General features: G+C 50.0%; 1 protein-coding gene and 1 pseudogene across 1 annotated transcript; both read right to left on the reverse strand.

Moving 5' to 3' along the window:
• Positions 1-8,313: 8,313 nt before the first annotated feature.
• LOC148113263 (olfactory receptor 52E4-like) lies at positions 8,314-9,289 on the reverse strand. The gene has a single exon (XM_087895647.1). It carries the CDS (start codon positions 9,277-9,279, stop codon positions 8,314-8,316), a length of 966 nt encoding a protein of 321 aa, XP_087751773.1. The 5' UTR covers positions 9,280-9,289.
• A 3,925-nt stretch (positions 9,290-13,214) lies between these two features.
• LOC117656631 (olfactory receptor 52D1-like) lies at positions 13,215-19,463 on the reverse strand (annotated as a pseudogene).
• Between the last annotated feature and the right edge of the window lie 975 nt (positions 19,464-20,438).

The following is a 20,438-nucleotide window of genomic DNA, read 5'->3' on the forward strand; positions in this document are numbered from 1 at the left end:
AAAGAAAAATCCTGGAAAGCACAAGAAGGCCAGGACAACCAACAAAGACCAGGCAACCGAGTCACAGCCAACTAAAAACACCGCGCACACCAACAACCGGCACAAAAGACCGCCCACCTGCAGGAAGAATCAACCGCAGGACTCGAACTCGCCACCCACTACACCAACAACGCGAGGCCCGAGGGAGAAGAGAAGAACCGGCTACTCACCAACGCCACGACATCCATCAGGCCAGTCCACGCGACCAGGGACCAGCGACCATGAGGGAGGATCCGCCGCCGCCGCCGCCATTACCGCCGAGCCGCTGGGTGCAGGGAATCCTCAACCTACGACCTCCGCTGCTGCCGCGCCGCCGACCCGCGAAAGTCCTCGACTTGCGACCGCGTCGCCTCCTCACCTTCTGCCCTTCTTCGCCGGGGATCCGGCCATCCAGCAGTGGTGTCCACCTTCAGGAGGAATCTTCGGACCCACCGGGGGCGGGCCCAGCCTCCCACCGACAGGCCTAGGCCTAGGCCTGGGAGCTCCAGCAACAGGAACCTCACCCGATGGACTCCAGCGCGGAATGAGTTTCGCGCATGCCCAGTACCTGCCTGTAACAAGAGAAGCAAGTTACATAGATCCAAGCAAGTACAGAATGGCCACAGACATCCCAAAGCCTTATTGTGAGTTTAATCACACTTTGGACCATGGACAGCTCCCCCCAGTAAGTAACCTTACTAACATTTCTGGGGCAAATTATACCAATTTGCCAAAATTGCAGTTAGATGGGGGTAATATTATAGAATGGAGCCAACAATTAAGGGTTGCTCTCATGAGAGAGAATGCACTGTTCCTAGCTAACAGACCTCCCCAAAAGCCCTGGTCACTGGAAATTGACTGCATTCATCACAGGGCATTTTGTATCATGTTAACCTCCATTCCATCTGCTATGTATCCATCTATTGAGGACAATCTAACTGTTTATGATATTATGCAAAAACTATGTAACCTGTTTTATAGCCAGAGCAGAGCCACTACCACTAGACTATCTAGGGAGTTCCACTCCACCAAGCACAAGGCAGGGGTCCCCATGAGTGAGCACATCTTAAAGATGAATGCTGCAAGAGCAGAGCTCATGCAGAGGGGGGAAATCATCACTGAAGAGAGCATGATAAGCATAATCATAAACTCTCTTGATAGCAGCTGGGACAGCTTCATAACCCAACTAAATAGCCTCAGCTTGCAATACCTCACACTAAGCGCACTGACCAGTCAGCTCGTTGCAGAGGACACTCTGAGGAGGGAACGCCAACTATCCAAAAGGGATCCCAGACCCACGAAGAGGGTGGATTTCCAGGATAGGGCCAGGGATGCCTCAGAATGTTATTCTTGTGGGTCAAGGAACCACTTAAAGAGGGATTGCCCCAGGGATCATAGGGACAGGGGACAGCACGACAGTAGAGGGGGGAGGTCACCTGAATGCAGGTACCCAAAAGAAAAAGGGCGAGAGTGGTCACCCAACCCCAGGAAACACCACGAGCGCAGAGACCACTCCAGGGACAGTAACTCTGGCTCCATGTACGGGATCAGGCACGATGACCCAAATGACAAGCATAAGATAGAGAGAAACTCATGGCTTCTGGATTCAGGGGCCACAAGTCACACTACTTGTAACCCAGAGCTGCTAGACTCACTCACAGAAATAGACTCAGAAATAAAGGTGGCAAACCAAAGCAAGGTCAAAGTAGTGGGGAAAGGAAACGTACACATCACACAGATAGGGGATTTAAAAGGGGTACTATACGTACCAGAGATTCCCCACAACGTGCTAGCCATCACAAAGCTGACACGAGACACAAACATAGAAATAAAATTTAAAGATGGAAAGGCACACTTGATCAAGCAAGGGAAAGAGATAGGAAAGGTAACCATACATGAGGGACTTCCCTACTTCACACCCAATGCAAGGGAGGAAGAAGGCATTGATACCAGCATGAACCACAAGGTAGATAAGTATCCAGAAATAGAGGGGGTGCAGCAAGAGGCAGGATGTAGCCATGAGAAGGCAAACAAGTCTGTATCTATCGGCAAGCCATTGCATGATAACTGCGCCCACCTCCTCCACAGGAGACTGGGACACATAAGCTTCCCCATTGTAAAGAAAATGACGGAATGTACCGAGGGTCTCAAAGTAAAGAACTGCGAAAACTACTTGGAGTGTTCGGTCTGTAAGAGTTCTAAGATCAAGGTTAAGGCCATCCCCAGGGGATCCAAACGAACCATGGAATACCCCTTTCAATTGGTGCATATGGACTTGGTAGGGCCAATGAAACCCTCTGTAGGACATAGGAAGCGATTCTTCCTCACGATTGTGGATGACTACACCAGATACGGGTATGTCTACTCCCTCAGACACAAAAACGAAGTGTTCCAAAGGTTTAAAGAATTCCACAGAAGAGTAGATATGCAACATAACATGAGAATAAGGCAGATAATGACAGATAGGGGCTCAGAATTCATGGCCAAAGAATTCACAAGGTGGCTGAGGGAACAGGGCATAGCGCATTACACCTCTTCACCTTTCTCCCCCTTTCAAAATGGAGTCTCAGAGAGAAAGAACGGGGTGTTGCAAACCATGATGAGATGCGCCCTGGAGGATGCTGGGATGGGGCAACATTTCTGGTCAGAGGCATTACACTACGCTAATTACACCCTGAATAGACTGTGGTCAAGCTCTATCAATAAGACACCATACGAGATGCTATACAACAGAAAGCCCAACATTGCACACTTACACATATTCAGCGCCCCAGCTGATGTCCACATTCCCAGACAATTAAGAAAGAAAGGGGAGAAATTATCAAAAAGATTGAGGTTCGTGGGTTACGAACCAGGCACAAAGGGCTACAGATTTGTCGACAACAATAACCGTTTTGTGGTTTCCAGATCAGCCAGTTTCCACGAAAACGCAAACTGGTCGAGGGTACACTCCAATGACATCCCAACCAATGGGGTCACGTTCGAGCATGACCAAGGGGAAAGGGAGGTCAGAGAGGTCACAGGGCACAAAGCCAACCATCGCAAGGCGAGCGTCAAAGATTGGAAAGAAGGGCATCCTTCACTGAAGATAGATGACCTGACAGACAAAGAGGCAGACAACATGCAGGAAACCGAGCCAACCCCCAGCAGGCCAATCAGAGAAACCAGAAACAAGCTACCAAAGAAGTTAGAGGACTACGTTATGGCCATCCACAACACCCATTTCACGCCCAGCTCATATGAGGACATCCTCGGGCTCCCCCAGGAAAAGAAAGAGAAATGGATGTCTGCCATGGAGAAGGAGATGGAGAGCCTAAGGAACCTCCAGGTATACTCACCTGCCCAAATCCCAGGGAACAAAAAACCAATAGGAACCAAATGGGTGTTCAGGGTTAAGACATTAGAGGACAACAAGGTCCTATACAAGGCAAGACTAGTCGCGCAGGGTTTCGCCCAAAGATACCCCGAAGACTATACAGATACCTACTCGCCAACCGTCAGGGCGGAGAGCGTCAAAAGCGCCCTGGTGGTGGCCACCATCCTGGGCTTGGAGGTCTTCCAATTCGACGTACAAACAGCGTACTTGCACGCCGAGTTGGACAAAGAGATATACGTTAAAGCGCCGCCTGGGTACAACGAAGGTGAGAACCAAACCTGGCTGCTGAACAAAAGCCTGTACGGGCTCAAGCAGTCAGGCAAAAGGTGGTATGACTGCCTAGCCAAGGCCCTCAGATCCATGGGCTTCGAGGCCACCTCAGCCGACAAATGCTTCTTTATGAGGAGAGAAAACAACACATTCGAAGGTGTGCTCATTTACGTGGATGACATCTTGTACATCAGCAAACACAAGGACAGATGTGACAAGTTCGCCACTGAACTGGGTAGCCACTTCTCCTTAAAGTCACTCGGAAAGATCGATAGATACCTAGGGGTCCAGGTGATAAAAACCAACAAGGGTTTCCGCCTCTCCCAGAGAGAAAAGATCATCGAGCTGCTGTCCAAATGCAACATGTCCGAAGCAAAACCCAGCGAGACCCCCATGCAACCTCAGTTCCTGAAGACCATGTACGAGGAATCTGAACCTTTCACAGACAACAAATTGTATAGATCAACGATAGGGTCACTGCTGTACATATCCAACTGGACCAGGCCCGACATCGCCTTAGCCGTCAATCTGCTGTCCAGGCATGTAAGCAAACCCACGGTAACACACTGGAACGCCATCAAAAGACTACTTAGATACTTAAAATTCAGCGCGGATGCCCTACTCTGCCTAGAACCAGAAACATCCGAGAAACCAAAGCTAACCTGCTATGCTGACGCTGACTGGGCTGGGGACATAGAGTGCAGAAAAAGCACCTCCGGCTACGTGCTACTACTCAACAATTGCCCCATCCATTGGTACACTGGAAAGCAAAAACTGGTGGCCACATCAACTACGGAAGCAGAATTTGTTTGCCTATCAAAGGCCGCAAACAATTTAGCATGGTTCGATGACCTGCTCTGCGACATCTGGGCTGAACCCTCATATCCAATAGTTATCCACGAAGACAACAAGGCAGCGATAGAGATCTCTAGGGCCGATGCCATAGGTCAGCGTTCTAGGCACATTGACATTAAATACAAACACGTCAGGCAGTTTTCAGAGATAGGTTTCATTAAGGCAGTACACTGTGACACAGAGGAGCAAACAGCAGATATTCTCACTAAATCCCTGCCACATAAACAGCATGCTTACCTCATGTCAAAAATGCGTGTTTGCTTGTAATTCGTGCCTGTACTTGTGTATTCTCTGTATGTATACAAACACTGCCCCAGGTACCCAGTTAGGCATTTAGAGGGGTTTTTGTCATGATAAATGCCTAACTACTATATCTCCCTGATCACCCGGACCTTCAAGGGTTAACTAACCACATATCCCATAATCCCTGTAACCACTCCTTACCTCTTTGCCCCTCCTCCTGGGTACAAAAGGTCCTACCACATGGTCCACAGATGATTCCAGATGTATACCTGAAAGAGAAAGGTACAAGGTCAGTGACCTCCAGTACCATCAGATCTATAATAAAGCTACAGAAAAGAATTGGAGTCTGTCTTCGAGTTATTGGGTTAGATCCAGCTTTTAACACCCCAAGGTCCCTTCCATCTCTATTCTTATTTCCTTTCAAGCAGAAGGGCCCATGGCCTTTGCTCGGGTCTTCATAGCTGCCCCCGTGACCTTGGGCTGGGTGCCCTGCCAAAATCTGGCCCTCATCTGGTCCCACCTGCTCAGGTTCTTATGAGCCTCCTGCTGTCTCCTGATTGGCTGCCAGTTCTGCAGGCCAATGCTCTGCCTGGTCAGCCCTGATGCAGAGGGGCTGAGGAGACCTTGCCAGGTCAAGGAAATGCTGATTTGCGAGAAAGGCCTGCTTTTGGCCACACTGGGTGGTGAGTGCAACTGGCTCTCCTGCCACATTCTTGCAGGATTACAAAGCATTCCTGGAACTGTTCAAATGAGGCATTTAGGAAGGCAGATTCCAGCAGCCGGTGGGGTGGGGGGTATGAGAAAGCCTCAGCAGCTGCTGTTGGGTGGCCAGGCTCCGTGACTCTTGGGGAAATACCCAATTCTCTTAGGGGAATAAAGAGTAAAAAGCTGATTAGAATTCTGATTTTGGAAAGATACAAGTGGACTGCAGGGAGTCCTCAACTGACAACCTCAACTGAGCCTGCAGTTTGATGGATAAGTGAGTCTTCAAGTGGATGTGCCTGATTTTACAGTTTTGCAGCAGCCGTTGAGTGTATATGACTGTTGTAAAGCAAATCCACTTTGGCTGGATTGTATCATTGACAATACTGCAACACTGGATTTCACCCCTGGTTTAGTCTGTCTATTGTGTGTAAAGAAATAAAGAGCTAAATTTTCACTGGATTGTTTCATTGTTCCTGGGCTGGCCCTGACAATACTGCAACACTGGATGTATTGAAGGATATTTGGGAACAAGGGACCCAGAAGTTAGTTTTAAGAGTATCTGCCATTATATAGATACATGGTGCTTGGAAAAAATTATGGGAGAGGAGCACGTTTCATTGGATAGGATTTGAAAATGGAAATTAGAATAGAATAGAATAGAATAGAATAGAATAGAATAATAGAATAGAATAGAATAGAATAGAATAGAATAGAATTTTTTATTGGCCAAGTGTGATTGGACACACAAGGAATTTGTCTTGGTGCATATGCTCTCGGTGTACATAAAAGAAAAGACTCATCAAGAATCATAAGGTACAACACTTAATGATAGTCATAGGGTACAAATAAACTATCAAATCATACTAGGAAACAGTCAATATAAATCTTAAGGATACCAGTAACAAAGTTACAGTCATACAGTCATAAGTGGGAGGAGATGGATGATGGGAACGATGAGTGATTAATAGTAATAGTAATGCAGACTTAGTGAATAGCTTGACAGTGTTGAGGGAATTATCTGTTTAGCAGAGGGATGGAATTTGGGAAAAAACTATCTTTGTGTCTAGTTGTTCTGGTGTGCAGTGGTCCATAGTGTCATTTTCAGGGTAGGAGTTGAAATAGTTTATGTCCAGGATGTGAGGGGTCTGTAAATATTTTCACAGCCCTCTTTTTTGACTCGTGTAGTATACAGGTCCTCAATGGAAGGCAGGTTGGTAGCAATTGTTATTATTGTTATTTTTATTATTTTTATTATTTTTATTATTTTTATTATTTTTATTATTTTTATTATTTTTTATTATTATTATTATTATTATTATTATTATTATTATTATTTCTACTAATACTACTACTACTAGTAGTAGTACTATAAATTATTGGAAGGAGAGGCTGTACTGGATGCACAAACAATGTCTCAACAAAATAAAAGAATGACCTGGATAAATTTCTCATCTTGGATTTACAAAAGACATTTGTTGAAGGTTTGAAGAATTTCTGAGTCCGGGCAAAGAAAAAATGAAAATAAACCAAAATCTAGGACATTATTTGAGGGAATTAAAAATCAAGATTATTAAATGTAAAGTGAAGGAATATAAAGTTGGTTTATTTATGTTGTTATTATGTTGTTATCACTTGTAATCTTTAATGGACTTCTGCAGATCAGGACTGAATGATCAGATTTTAAGGATTTGTTTATAGATAAGAGATGTGATATAGAAAGAAGAAATCATTTGTTGGATTTTAAGGGAAGGTGATAACTTCTCTTAAAGTTACTAAAATTGAATTCAGAAAAATGACATCTTCAGCCTCAGAGATGATAAAATAATTAGAAGTTACCATTACATGAAAAAAAAACCAGAAAACATATTAATTAATTTAATAATTAATAAGTATTTACTATCAATTAATCAATTTGACACGCAAAGTTTAGAAACTGAAGGGAATCAGCTATTGGAGGTCCCAATTTTGCCCCTTTGGACCCTAGGAAACTTTCTCTTAACATCTTCATCCTTCTCACTCTGCTCCCACTCAGAGTAAGGAGGGCTGTGAAAGAAAGCGAGGCACGAGGAAAGAAAACCAGTGTGTGGGGGTGGGGTGGGGGGGAGCCAAAGCTTGTTCACTAAGCCCCTCCCTCCCTCCCTCCCTTCTCCTCCTGGCACACCGGCCTCCCTGCTTCAGGTTTTGCCTTCGGCCCTTCGTGATAACAGGAACAACCTCAGCAGGGACAGCAACAGCAACACTTTCCTCCCAGCATTCACACAGGTTGTGAGTATCAGCTGGAAACCCTCCTTGCTCCGCGATTGAAGGCAGATCGGTACTGTGGGAGATTGGATGCTGCGGCTGGGAGGGGGACCCTCCAAAGACACACACATCCCCGAGTTCACTCAGAGAACAAAACCTGAATTGGGGGTCTTGCGTAGCCCAGCAGCTTAGCTCCAGCTCAGTAGATGTGTGTTAGAAAGGAAAAAAGCCCAGAACCGAGTAGATGTGATTCTACTGAGCTGGAGCTACAAAAAAACCTTGGCTACGTAGGGAAAACCTGGCTAGAAGAAAAACACATATGTATGTATATATACACATACATATGTATCTATAGGTACTATATAAATAAATACACACACACACTATGTACGTACGTACATATTACATTATATACATAATTTATAAAATGTATTGGCTGCCCATCTTACCATAGGTAACTCTGGGCAGCTTATGGTTTTATATATACAGTTAAAAACATAAAGAGATATTAAAGCCATATATATATTATATATATATGTGTGTGTGTGGTTTTGCCCTCTCTTTATATTTTTATATATCTGTGTTTTTCATGTGCACCCCAACCATCAGGAAGTGTGAGTCCAGAGCCCCCTTCCGGAGCTGAACAAGCGCAGGATTCTTTTCCGGATCTCCCTGGTCCTCACGCCATAGATGACCGGGTTGAGCATCGGGGGCAGAATGACGTAGAGGTTGGCGATGAGGATGTGGCTGAAGAGGGGGATGTTGTGTCCAAAGCGGTGGGTGAGGAAGGAGAAGAAGGCTGGTGTGTAGAAGACAAAAATCACGGCGACATGGGAGCTGCAGGTGCCCAAGGATTTGAGCCGGGCCTCCCTGGAAGGCAGGTGGAAAACGGCCCTCAGGATCAGCACGTAGGACCCAAAGATCAGGACTAAGTCCAGCATAAGGAAGGCGATGGTGAACAAGCCGTAGATGCTGTTCACCCGGATGTCTGTGCAGGCCAGCTTGGCGATGCCCATGTGCTCGCAGTACGTGTGGGCGATGGTGAGGTGGGGCTTGCAGAAGGGCAGGCGCAGAGTCATCAGCGTGATGGGAATCACAAGAAGGGTTGGTCGCAACACCACCCCGGCACACATCCAGGCCACCCGCTCCTTGGTCAGGATGACGGTGTACCTCAGAGGGTCACAGATGGCCACAAATCGGTCGAAGGCCATGGCCAGGAGCACCACGGATTCCATCCCCGTGAAGGTGTGGATGAAGAACATCTGGGCCAGGCAGGCGTCAAACGTGATCTCCCCCAGGCCAAACCAGAAGATGGCCAGCATCTTGGGCAGGGTGGAGGTGGAGAGGCCCAGGTCGACGAAGGAGAGCAGGCAGAGGAAGTAGAACATGGGCTGGTGGAGGATGGCCTCGGTCTTCACAACAGAGAGGATGGTGAAGTTCCCCAGAAGAGCGATTGCATACCCAACACACAGAGGGATGGAGAGCCAGGGGTGCAGAGCTTCCAGTCCTGGCACGCCAAGCAAGGTGCAGGAGGGAGAATAGAAGTGGGAGGCATTAGAGGCGGGCATCATCCCAGGGAAAAGCACCTTGTGTTTGCCGATAAGGAAGAGAGGCCAGCATGTTCCAGCCCTGGACTTTAGGCCCCGATGGGGACGAGCGGCAGCTGTGGAAAGCAGCAGCTACCAGCCCGGTGTGAAAAGGGCCCTGGAAGCCACAGGAAATAACAATTAGGGAAAGGCAGAAGACAGAGAATGTGCACCTCAGGAGGCCCAGGAGGGAAGCTCGTGCCTCTCCTCAAAAAGTGGAGACCCACATTTTGGGAGGGTGGTTAATTGTCCTGACTGTTAGAAAAGTTCTCCTTAGTTCTAAGCTGCTTCTCTCCTTGATTGGTTTCCATCCATTGTTTCTTGTCCTGCCTTCAGGTGCTTTGGAGAATAGGTTGACCCCCTCTTCTTTGTGGCTGCCCCTTAGATATTGGAAGACAAGAGCCTTGATAGTACAGTGGTTTAGTGCACCCTGTTATTAACACAGCTGCCTGCAATTTCTGCTGGTTCGAATCTCTCCAAGGCTCAAGGTTGACTCAGCCTTCCATCCTTTCTAAGGTAGGTGAAATGAGGACCCAGTTTGTGGGGGCAATAAGCTGACTTTGTATAAAATATACAAAAGAATGAAGGCTATTGCTTAATGCATTGTAAGCCGCCCTGAGTCTCCGGAGAAGGGTGGCATATAAATCAAATTAAAAAAAAAAAAAAGACTGCTGTCATATCACCCCTAATCCTTCTTTTCACTAGACCAGACATACCCAATTCCTTCAATTCCAAATTCTGTGCCAGGGCATCTCCTGGATTCCCCCTCCTTCTACTCTGACCCAGGGGCTTTCAACAGGAGGGCTTCCAAATTTAAGACCTTGACCTTCTTGGGGGCCCAGGACTTCTTCACCAACAAGCCACTTTTTTGTTAGGTTGGCTTCTTTCAACTGTCCTTTCAGTTATGTGTTCTCAACTCACCAGGATTATTTGACACCTGAATGGACATATTTATGTTCCCAAATCAGGATTTCTAGTGCTTTCTGTTTGCTAACCATACTCAGTGTGTTCTGGAGATCAGGCATCTCATCATTTACTGATGTCCATACTATCATGGCTTACAGAGTAACAAAAGGGACCTTGGAAGGGACCTTGGAGGTCTTCTAGTCCAGCCCCCTGCTCAAGCAGGAGACCCTATGCCATTTTAGACAAATGGGGGTCCAGTCTCTTCTTAAAAACCTCCAGTGTTGGAGCAGCCACAACCTCTGAAGGCAACTTCCGTTCCACTGGTTAATTGTTACCCTGCCAGGAAATTTCGTCTTAGTTCCAGGTTGCTTCTCTCCTTGATTAATTTCCATCTGTTGCTTCTTGTCCTGCCTTCAGGGGCTTTGGAGAATAATTTGACCCCGTCTTCTTTGTGGCAGCCCCTCAAATACCGGAAGAGGGCTATTATGTTCCCCTTAGTCATTCTTTTCATTCATCTAGCCATGCCCAGTCCCTGCTCCTCTGTGGTTTCTTCCCCTAACCCCCATAACTTTAACCGTAGACCGTCTACTGTCGACCTCAACCCATTCCTAAGAGGTCTCTAAGGGGCATGCATAAGCGCACCAGTGTGCCTATCATCCCTGTCCTAATGTTCCCTTTTATATGTATCCATTTCATGTATTCATAATTATGTTTATACTTATACCTGTTACCTATTACAGGCTTGACAAAACAAACAAAGAAACAAAATATGTTTCAGCCTCCAGCCCCCTAACCATCTTTGTAATGTTGAGAATTTCTGAGCACCATTTCCTGCCCACACCATTCTCATGTGTAGCCACATCCCCGATACACAAGGAATCTGGGTCCATCTTCCTCCCCCTTCCAGTTTAGTTTACAACTTCCCTGTTTATTTTTGGACCAGGTGCCAGGTGGACGTAAAGCAGAACAATCTAAGGACAGCATTTCCATCACTCAGCAACTGCCTCAGCCTGGCCCTTAAGATACAGATGTGCCTTCAGGAATGGCACCATTAACCATGGCACCAAAGTTCGGTTGTTCGGTTTTTATCTTTTATATATCTTTTGTTTGCTCTGGGAGCTCAAGATCAAACCAAGTGATCAGCAGCAACTTTAACTGAATTTTAAAATTAAAATTAAGATCCCTATTTATTGTTTTGATGCTTAATATTGCATTTTAATTGAATGTTAGCCAACTAGAGTCACCTCCGGTGAGAGGGCAGCATATAAGTTTAAAAATAAACAAATAAACTTGTCCTCCTATCCTGCAGCAGCTGACCCTGCCCTTGCCAGGACCCCTCCCGGCCTCTCCAGCCCTCGCCCTCCCACTCACCTGGAAAGAGTCCCTGCCAGGTGGGCTCAGCCATGGGAAGGGGAAGCTGGCCTGCCAGAGGGGAGCGTCTGCCCGCAGCTGCATCCAGGGAGACCAGGAAGGCTGCTCCCTCCTGTCTGCACCACCTGGCTGCACAAGGAGCAGCTTTTATGGCCTGGCACCCGCTGGAGTTCCCCTCGGGGATCTCAGGGCTGCTGAGTTGCACAGAGGATTGCACAAGGCCACTTGGCACTCAAGTCCCCCCCGGAGGCCTTGGGCCTTCCCTCCAGGACAGGAGAATCATGGCCACCATACAGAGGCCAAAGGGAAAACTTAGGATGGGTGTGAATTAATGTCTGGACACTGTCAGGCGAGAAAAGACATCCGGTTGCCATGACTCGGCCTCCATACAGGCATTCACATATGCAAGAGGGGAAAAAAAAAATCCATCATCCTATTGAGTTGCAGGAACTGAAAATGCCTGGCCTAGTGAAGGAGGCGTAAGGCCGGCTCGATAGCAGGCTCCTAATATTTGAGGAGCTGTGGCAGACAGGATGGCATCAAGCGATTCCCCAAAGCACCCGAGGGCAGGGCAAGGAGTAGCACAAGGGAGATCCAACCTGGAACTAAGGAGGAATTTCTTGATGATGAGAACAATTCATCAGTGGAATGGCTGCTCTCCAGAAAGTGTGGCTGCTCCCCCAGTGGAAAGTTTCAAGACAGGTTTGGACAGCCGTTTGCCCAGAATAGTAGAAGGCCTTCTCCTCGGGCAGGGGTTGGACTAGAAGCTCTCCAAGGTCTTGTCCACTTTGCTTATTCTGTTACTGTTACTGTTACTGTAACTACCTTTCAGGGCAAGGTATGTGGTGCAGAAAGGAAAGAACAAAGACTAAGCCAAGAATGAAAGGCAGCAGAGAAGGAGGAAATATAATTAAAGCAAAAACTCATTCCTTCCAGCTTTTGTAGTGCAGCATTGCTTTCCCACCTGTTTCTTTAAACTCCAGCCAATCAGGAGTTTCTTGGGCTTCTCTTCCTCTGCCTACACCCACACAGGCCTATATATACAAAGGGATATAGAGGGGGTTGATCGACACTGAAGAAGTTCATTGAGGAGGCTGGGTCATAGGGAGACAACAGGAGAGAGAGAGAGAGAGAGAGAGAGAGAGAGAGAGATCCTGCCCTCTCCCTATGACTGAATAAGAGAATATAAAAACAAATAGTCAAAAAAGAAAAGAAGTGATTTCCAATCTTCTTTACAGCAGTTGCAAACAATCGTATCCTCATTCTTTCCTCATTAAATTGACATCGTAATTCTTTCCACATTCAGTTAGAATCCTGCATCCAGTTTTGGTCACCATATTATAAAAAGAAGTTGAGACTCTAGAAAGAGTGCAGAGAAGAGCAACAAAGAGGATGAGGGGACTGGAGAATAAAACATATAAAGAACAGTTGCTGGAATTGGGTATGTTTAGTTTAATGAAAAGAAGGACCGGGGTGACATGACAGCTGTCTTTCAATATTTGAGGGGCCGTCACAGAGAAGAGTGGGGTCAACCTAGTCTCCAAAGCACCTGAAGGCAGAATAAGGCGCAATGAATGGAAACTAATCCAGGAGAGAAGCAACCTGGAATTAAGGGGAAATTTCCTGACATTGAGAACAATTAATCAGTGGAACGACTTGAGGGTGAGGAAGGAGAAGAAGGCCGTAGTGTAGAAGATGAGTATGACGCAGATGTGGGAGCTACAGGTGCCCAGGGCCTTGAAACCGGCTTCTTTGGAGGGCAAGTGGCAGACTGTGTGTTAGATCGGCGCAGGGAAAGCAAGACGCGACCAGCTCTGGTCCAGTTCAGTTCTTTATTCAAGCACAGGAAAAAAGACGAGCGGCTGGGCTGCCGGAGCTCCTTTTATACGCTCCGGCAGACTCGCCGCCCACTGACAGTTATTTGAATCTCCTGCCGGAGGATTAGCCAATCCCCGGCGGGTGCCCATATAAGGACATAACACTCCTCCCCCCTTAGTCTGAAAAATGTCCATCACAGTTAATATATGTTACGAAGTCACGCAAGTAGGCGGGGCGCCTGCTTGCCCGAGATGACCTGCGCAGTTCAGTCTGAGCTTCGCCGCCGGCCTGTGCAGGCGAAGCTCCTGTCCTTCCCGGCTCCCCGGTGGGGGTGGCCGGGGCTCCGGCCGTCGAGTGTGCGGGATCCGTCCCAGCACCTCCGGCCGCAACATCTGGAAGTTCGCGCTGGAGTCGCTGGTCCTTCCCTCGCCTGGAGAATCTGGAACCTCGCGGCAGGACATCGCTGCTGTCCGGTGGGTGCCGTCCGAAACCCGGTAAGTCCGTTGGTGTCTCGTTGGGCTTCCGTGGCTCCCGTCGCTGTCGCTGTCCCGTGTGGTCGACCTCGCCGGGGTGGTGTTCATCTCCGCGGCTGGGTTGGAGCTGGTTGGCTTCGCAGGGTTGGTGCTGGCCGACCTCGCTGGGGTGGTGCTGTTCGACCTGGTCTGGGTGGTGTGCGCCTTCCTTGCTGGAGTGGTGCTGGTCGACCTTGCAGGGTTGGTGTTGGTCGACCCGGTCTGGATGCTGGTTGGGGTCTCCCTTGCCGGTCGGTCGCTGGCCGGCTTGGGTTGCGTGTTGTGCGCCTCCCCCGTGTGGTTGTCCCCGGTCTACTTGCCTGGAGCGTTGGTCTCCCTGGCAGGGCCGTTGTTGGTCCTCGTCGCTGGAGGGGTGCGATCCTCCCTCCCTGGGTGGGTCCCGGTCTACCCCTTGACTGTTGTGGCGGTCCCTCTCCATGGAGTGGCAGATGCCCACCTTGCCGGGTTGGGGATGCCATCCCTCTTGTGACAGGTCCCGGTCTACCGCTCTGGATCGCCGATGGGTGAGTGCATGGGAATGTGCTTGGCCGGCCTCGTCGGGGTGTCGGTGGCCTGCCTCGCCTGGGTGTTGTAGGCCTGCCTCGTCGGGGTGTTGTAGGCTTACCTCGCCGGGGTGCTGTAGGTCTGCTCTGCCGGGGTGTTGCAGGCCTACCTCGTCGGGGTGTTGTAGGCCTACCTCGTCGGGGTGTGGTAGGCCTACCTCGTCAGGCTGGTTTCCTTCCGATCCCCTCCACCTTTTCCGAAGCTGGTCGATGTGCCGTCTACAGACCTGTCCATCTTCCAGCTCGACTCGGTAGGACTTCGGGCCGGTTGTGCTTTCTATTCTCCCCTTTAGCCACTTCGGAGAGCCGTTGAAGTTAAGCGCAAACACCGGGTCTCCTATGGTGAAGGCGCGGAGCGGCCGGCTGGCCGTTGCTGTCACTTCAGGGTTATACTGGGGGTGCAGCCGGTGACCTCAGGCGTCTGCCCATCAGTAGCTCAGCTGGGCTCTTCTTGGTGGTGGCATGCGGGGTGATGTGTTGTGTAAGGAGGAAGTTGTCGATCCTCTCTTGCCAGTCGCCCGGACCCATCTTGGTGAGCGTCTCCTTGGTGAGTCTCACCATGCGTTCCGCTTGACCGTTTCCGGCTGGCCTGTAAAATGCGGTGAGGGCGTGGCGGATGCCCTGTCCCGCCAGGAACTCTTCCATGGCCTTGGATGTTAACTGTGGGCCATTGTCAGAGACTAGGACATCCGGCAGCCCGTGTGTTGCGAATAGGCGCCTGAGTGCCCTGATGGTGGCTTCGGAAGTGGTAGATGCCATGGGGATGACCTCTAGCCACTTGGAGAAAGCGTCCACAACGATTAAGAGGTAGTGCCCCTGCATTGGACCCGCGAAGTCAATATGGATCCGTGCCCATGGGCTGCTGGGCATCTCCCACTCTGACACTGGGGCTTGGGCGGGGGCGGGACATACCTCTTGGCACGGGTCACATCTGGCGACCCACTCTTCAATGTCCTTGTCCAGGGATGGCCACCAGACGTAACTCCGTGCCAGTCCTTTCATCCTTACGATGCCCGGGTGTCCGTTGTGGAGCGTCTCGAGCGTCTTCTTCTGTAAAGCGCTGGGAATCAGCACCCGGTCTCCCCATAGGATACAGCCTTTCATGGTGGACAGCTCCTGTTGCTTCCGTGCGAAAGGGCTGAACTTTTCTGCCGGTTTTTCTGCTGGCCAGCCTCGCAGGACCCAGGATCTCACTTGCCTGAGTATGGGGTCCCTCTGGGTATGGGTGGCCACATCTGCTGACGTCACTGGGCAGTCTCTGTCGGCGTCGATGTGGAGGAGGCTTATGGTGGGTGCGGGGTCTTCTACTGGCTCTTTGGATGGGCACCTACTCAGGGCATCTGCGTTCCCGATGGTTTTGCCGGGCTTATGAATGAGTTTGTATGAATACCCGGCAAGGAAGATGGCCCAGCGTGTCATCCTGGGCGACATGTAGCCGGGTGTGGGTTTGTCACCCGCTAATAGTCCCAAGAGTGGCTTATGGTCCGTGATGACCGTGAAGTTCCGGCCATATAGGTACTCATGGAAACGTCTGACTCCAGCCACAATGGCCAAGGCTTCCTTGTCCAGCTGGCTGTAATTCCTCTCGGTGCTGGACATCGTTTTAGAGAAGTAGGCGATGGGTGCCTCTGATCCGTTGGGGAGCTGGTGGCTGAGGACTGCGCCAATCCCATATGGTGAAGCGTCGCAGGTCAGCAGCAGAGGAAGCGTCTCGTGGTACTGGATCAGCACGCTGTCGGAGGATAGGAGCCCCTTGATGGTTTTGAAGGCGTTTTCTTCCTCTGTTCCCCATCTCCACGGGACCGCTTTCCCCAGCAATCGATGGAGTGGCTCAGCGGCTGTTGCCTTCTGTTTAAGGAACACCGCATAAAAATTTAGCAATCCCAAAAATGCCTGAAGCTCGGCTTTGTTTTTGGGGGCTGGAGCTTCGTGGATTGCCCTGACTTTAGCTTTGGTGGGGTGGATGCCGGTGCCATCTATGAGATAGCCCAGGAACTCGACCTCCTGGACTCCAATGATGCATTTGTCCCTCCTTACTCTCAAACCCTTCTCCTTGAAGCGCTGCAAAACTTGTTTAAGTCGCTCAAGCAGCTGGGTTTTTGAGTGCCCGGAGATCAACACATCATCAAAGTACGGCACCACCCCTGGAATGCCTTGGAGAAGGCGTTCCATCATTGATTGAAAAATGCCTGGGGCTGCGCTGACTCCGAATTGGAGGCGGTTGCACTTAAATGCGCCCCTATGGGTGACAATCGTTTGCGCCTCCGCAGTTTTTTCATCCACTGGCAATTGCTGGTAAGCCTGGGCCAGGTCCAGTTTTGCAAATATTGTCCCACTCCCAAGTGAATGCAGCAGATGTTGCACCACTGGGACTGGGTATGCGCTCTGCGACAGGGCCTTATTAATCGAACATTTATAGTCGGCGCAGATGCGCACAGATCCATCATGCTTCATGGGGGTCACAATGGGTGTCTCCCATGCTGCATGATCGATTGGTTCCAACACGCCCTGGGCTATCAGCTTATCTAGCTGAGCATCTACTTTGGGCCTCAGGGCAAACGGAACTCTGCGGGGCTTAAGCCTAATGGGGGTAATTGTCTTATCAAGATTAAAGGAAATGGGCTTCCCCACAAATTTCCCCAGCTTACCGTCGAAGACTTCCTTGAACTCTTCGAGGAGGGTGTCGAGTTCGTCCTGACGAATTTGGTTAACTCCTACTATTCCGAGCCCTAGTGGCTTGAACCACTCCATGCCTAGCAGGGTTAGGCGGTCGTCCTCGACGATGGTGATGGGGAGGTTGCCTTGGAATTCTTGGTAAGACACGTGGAGCGAGGCTCTTCCCAGGACTCCGATGTGGTTTCCTCCGAAATCCACCAGCCTGGAGCGCAGGGGTCTCAGGTCTCTCTTGCGGACGTCTGGCTTGATGCGTTTTAAGTTTTTCCAATCCATGATTGAGTAGATGGAGCCCGAGTCTACTTCCATGGAGCATGGGGTCCCTTCGAGCAGCACGGTCGCGTGGCACTTGGTGGCGGTGGCGTCGTCGTCGGAGAGGTGTATTGTGGTTTGGTGTACTGCTCTCCTCCGGTTCCCGTCGCTCTCACCCCGTCTGGATTGGTAGGAGGATCGTTTGGATGCCCTCGCGTTGTCCTCCCGGTTTTCGCGAGGGCGGTGGCTGGAGGGCTCTGGGGCTGGTTCCTCAGCTCTGCACGCCTCTGCAATGTGCCCTCTCCTGTTGCAACGCCGGCAGGTTGCGTCTCTCCATTTGCAGCTGGCTCTGGCGTGGTCCCCTCTGCAGCTGGCACAGCACTCCCCCTTGTAACTTTTTTGGGCGGTTTCCCGCCTTGGGGGTCTGGATACCTTGTGTACGGTGGATTCCTCCTCCGACTCTGATCCCGCTGTGGAATCCTCAGTTGATGATTGCGTTGTGGAGCGAATCTTGTGGATTCCCTTTGCTCTGCTTACTGCGGCAGCCGCTCTCTCCGAGATTTCGGATGCGGTGGCTTCCTCCACCACATCCTTGAGCACGAGTTTCTTCCTGCTCAGGAATTTCTTTTGCAGGCCTCTGTCCCTCATGCCGAAAACCACGCGGTCAGCGATGGCGTTGTCCACATGATCGAACTCAAGCTGGCTGCGATTTGGCGCAGGGCAGCCACGAATTCTTTGACGGTCTCACCTTCCTTTTGATCCCTCTGATGGAAGGTGAAACGGTTCGCCACTGGTGTTCCAGTTGGGGCATAGTGTTCTTCCAGGATCTGTAGCAGGTCCGTCCATGGCACTTCTTCGATGTCTCGTGGTGCGACGAGATCGATTGCCATATCGAGGACTTCGGATCCACAGTTAGCCAAGAAGATGCCCTTTTTCCGGTCATCATCGGCATCCCTGATGTTGTTTCCTCTCAGGTATTGCCGAAATTTGACCACGTAGGATTTCCACTTGTCCTTCCCTGGGCGGAAAGGAGCAAGGGCTGGCAAGGTGACTTCAGCTGATGCCATGCCTCTGGAAGTCCCTACAAGGTGACTCAGTTCTCAGTGACTTAGCTCTCTGAGGTTGGCTTGTGCCCGAGGTTCGTTGCTTGGTTCAGTTCCTTCGTCGCCAGTGTTAGATCGGCGCAGGGAAAGCAAGACGCGACCAGCTCTGGTCCAGTTCAGTACTTTATTCAAGCACAGGAAAAAAGACGAGCGGCTGGGCTGCCGGAGCTCCTTTTATACGCTCCGGCAGACTCGCCGCCCACTGACAGTTATTTGAATCTCACGCTGGAGGATTAGCCAATCCCCGGCGGGTGCCCATATAAGGACATAACACTGTGTGCAGGATCAGACCATAGGAGAGGCTGATGAAGCAGACATCGAAGCCCCCGATCAGGAAAGCCACGGTGAGGCTGTAGCCCCCACTGGCCGCTGTATCTGCACAAGCCAGCTTCAGCAGAGCCATGAACTCGCAGTAGCTGTGGACAATGACCTTGGACTTGCAGAAGGGCAGCCGCCCCACCAAGAATGGGTGTGGGAGGAACAGCACCAGCCCCCTAACCACCACGGCCAGCCCCACCTTGGCCAGGAGGGCGTTGGTGAGGATAGCCGTGTGGGTGCAGGGGGTTACAAATGGCCATGTAGCGGTCATAGGCCATGGCCAGGAATAAGCCAGACTCCATGGAAGTGAAGGAGTGGATGAAGAACATCTGGGCCAGACAGGCGTGGAAGCTGATGTCCTTCTTGCCAAACCAGAGGATGGCGAGCAGCTTGGGCAGGGTGGAGGAGGAGAGCACCAGGTCTGTGAGGGAGAGCATGCCCAGGAAGAGGTACATGGGCTCGTGTAGGCTGGGCTCCATCTTGATCACCAGCAGGAGGCCAACGTTGCCCAGCAGAGCCACCAGGTACATGGAGCAGAAAGGGATGGAGAGCCAGCTGTGCAGGGATTCCAGCCCTGGGATGCCCAGGAGGGTGAAGGCATCATGGAGCGTGGCCGTGGCATTCACAGGGGCACCAGAAATGATGTGCTGCATGGTGCACCTTCATCTGCAGAGCCTCGTCAGTCAAAGTGACCCTTGGGCAGAAGGAAAGGAGATGACATTGGGGGAGGGGAACACAGAGGGTGGCCATGACTGTGGACATAGCAACCTCTCTGTGACATAGCAGAGATTGAAAGATAGATAATGATAGACATAGACATAGTTAGATGAATAGCTAATAGAAAGAAAGATAAATATAGATAGATCAATAGATAGACATGATAGATATAGAAAAAAGGAAGGAAGGAAGGAAGGAAAGAAAGAAAGAGAAAGAAAGAAAGAAAAAGGAAGAAAAAGAAAGAAAAAGATATGGATAGGTAGAGAGACACACAGAGATATTAGTGGAGTCTGGTGGGTTGGCTCTAATATCTGTTGGGTGAGAATTTCTGCACCTATAAGGCTGCCTTGAGAATTCTTTATCTACAAAACCCCAGAAGAAGGCTATGGCAAACAATATCCATCATATTTCGCAAAAAACAGTACTTGGAAGTGCCCATCTAATCGCCAGGAACCAAAGACAATAGAGTTTGAGCTGCATTTGTCATTTTGTTCCTGTGGGTGGTACGGAAAATGCCCACTCAAGTAAGGAACTCACAGTGATCAGGGCTCCTCACCAAAGGAACACTGAAGAGCCCCAAAGCCTACAAGGTTATGGGCTATAGATCCCCTGAAATGGTACATAAGCTTTTGAAAGGCAAACGATAGCATGACCTTCACGACAGGAAGCCTAGCTCTCATAACAACAGGGGTGACCTCACTGTGGACTGACCTGGTGCCTCTAAATTCTGTGCTTCTAAGGAGGGTCCCAGCTTGCAGACGGCGGGCTGGGAAGGAGAAGGAAGCTCACATGAAATACTGGGGCCCAGTTGTGTGCCCAAGGATGTCCCGCCCCCCTCAGACATGCTGCTGGCTGATGCTTTTCCTGCAAAGAGGATCCAGGAGTCAACAGCCAGGCAATTTATGAGTGGT

This window comes from Pantherophis guttatus, chromosome 5, assembly GCF_059756535.1.
Source record: "Pantherophis guttatus breed Tessera chromosome 5, ASM5975653v1, whole genome shotgun sequence".
In the NCBI taxonomy this organism is placed as follows: domain Eukaryota; kingdom Metazoa; phylum Chordata; class Lepidosauria; order Squamata; family Colubridae; genus Pantherophis; species Pantherophis guttatus.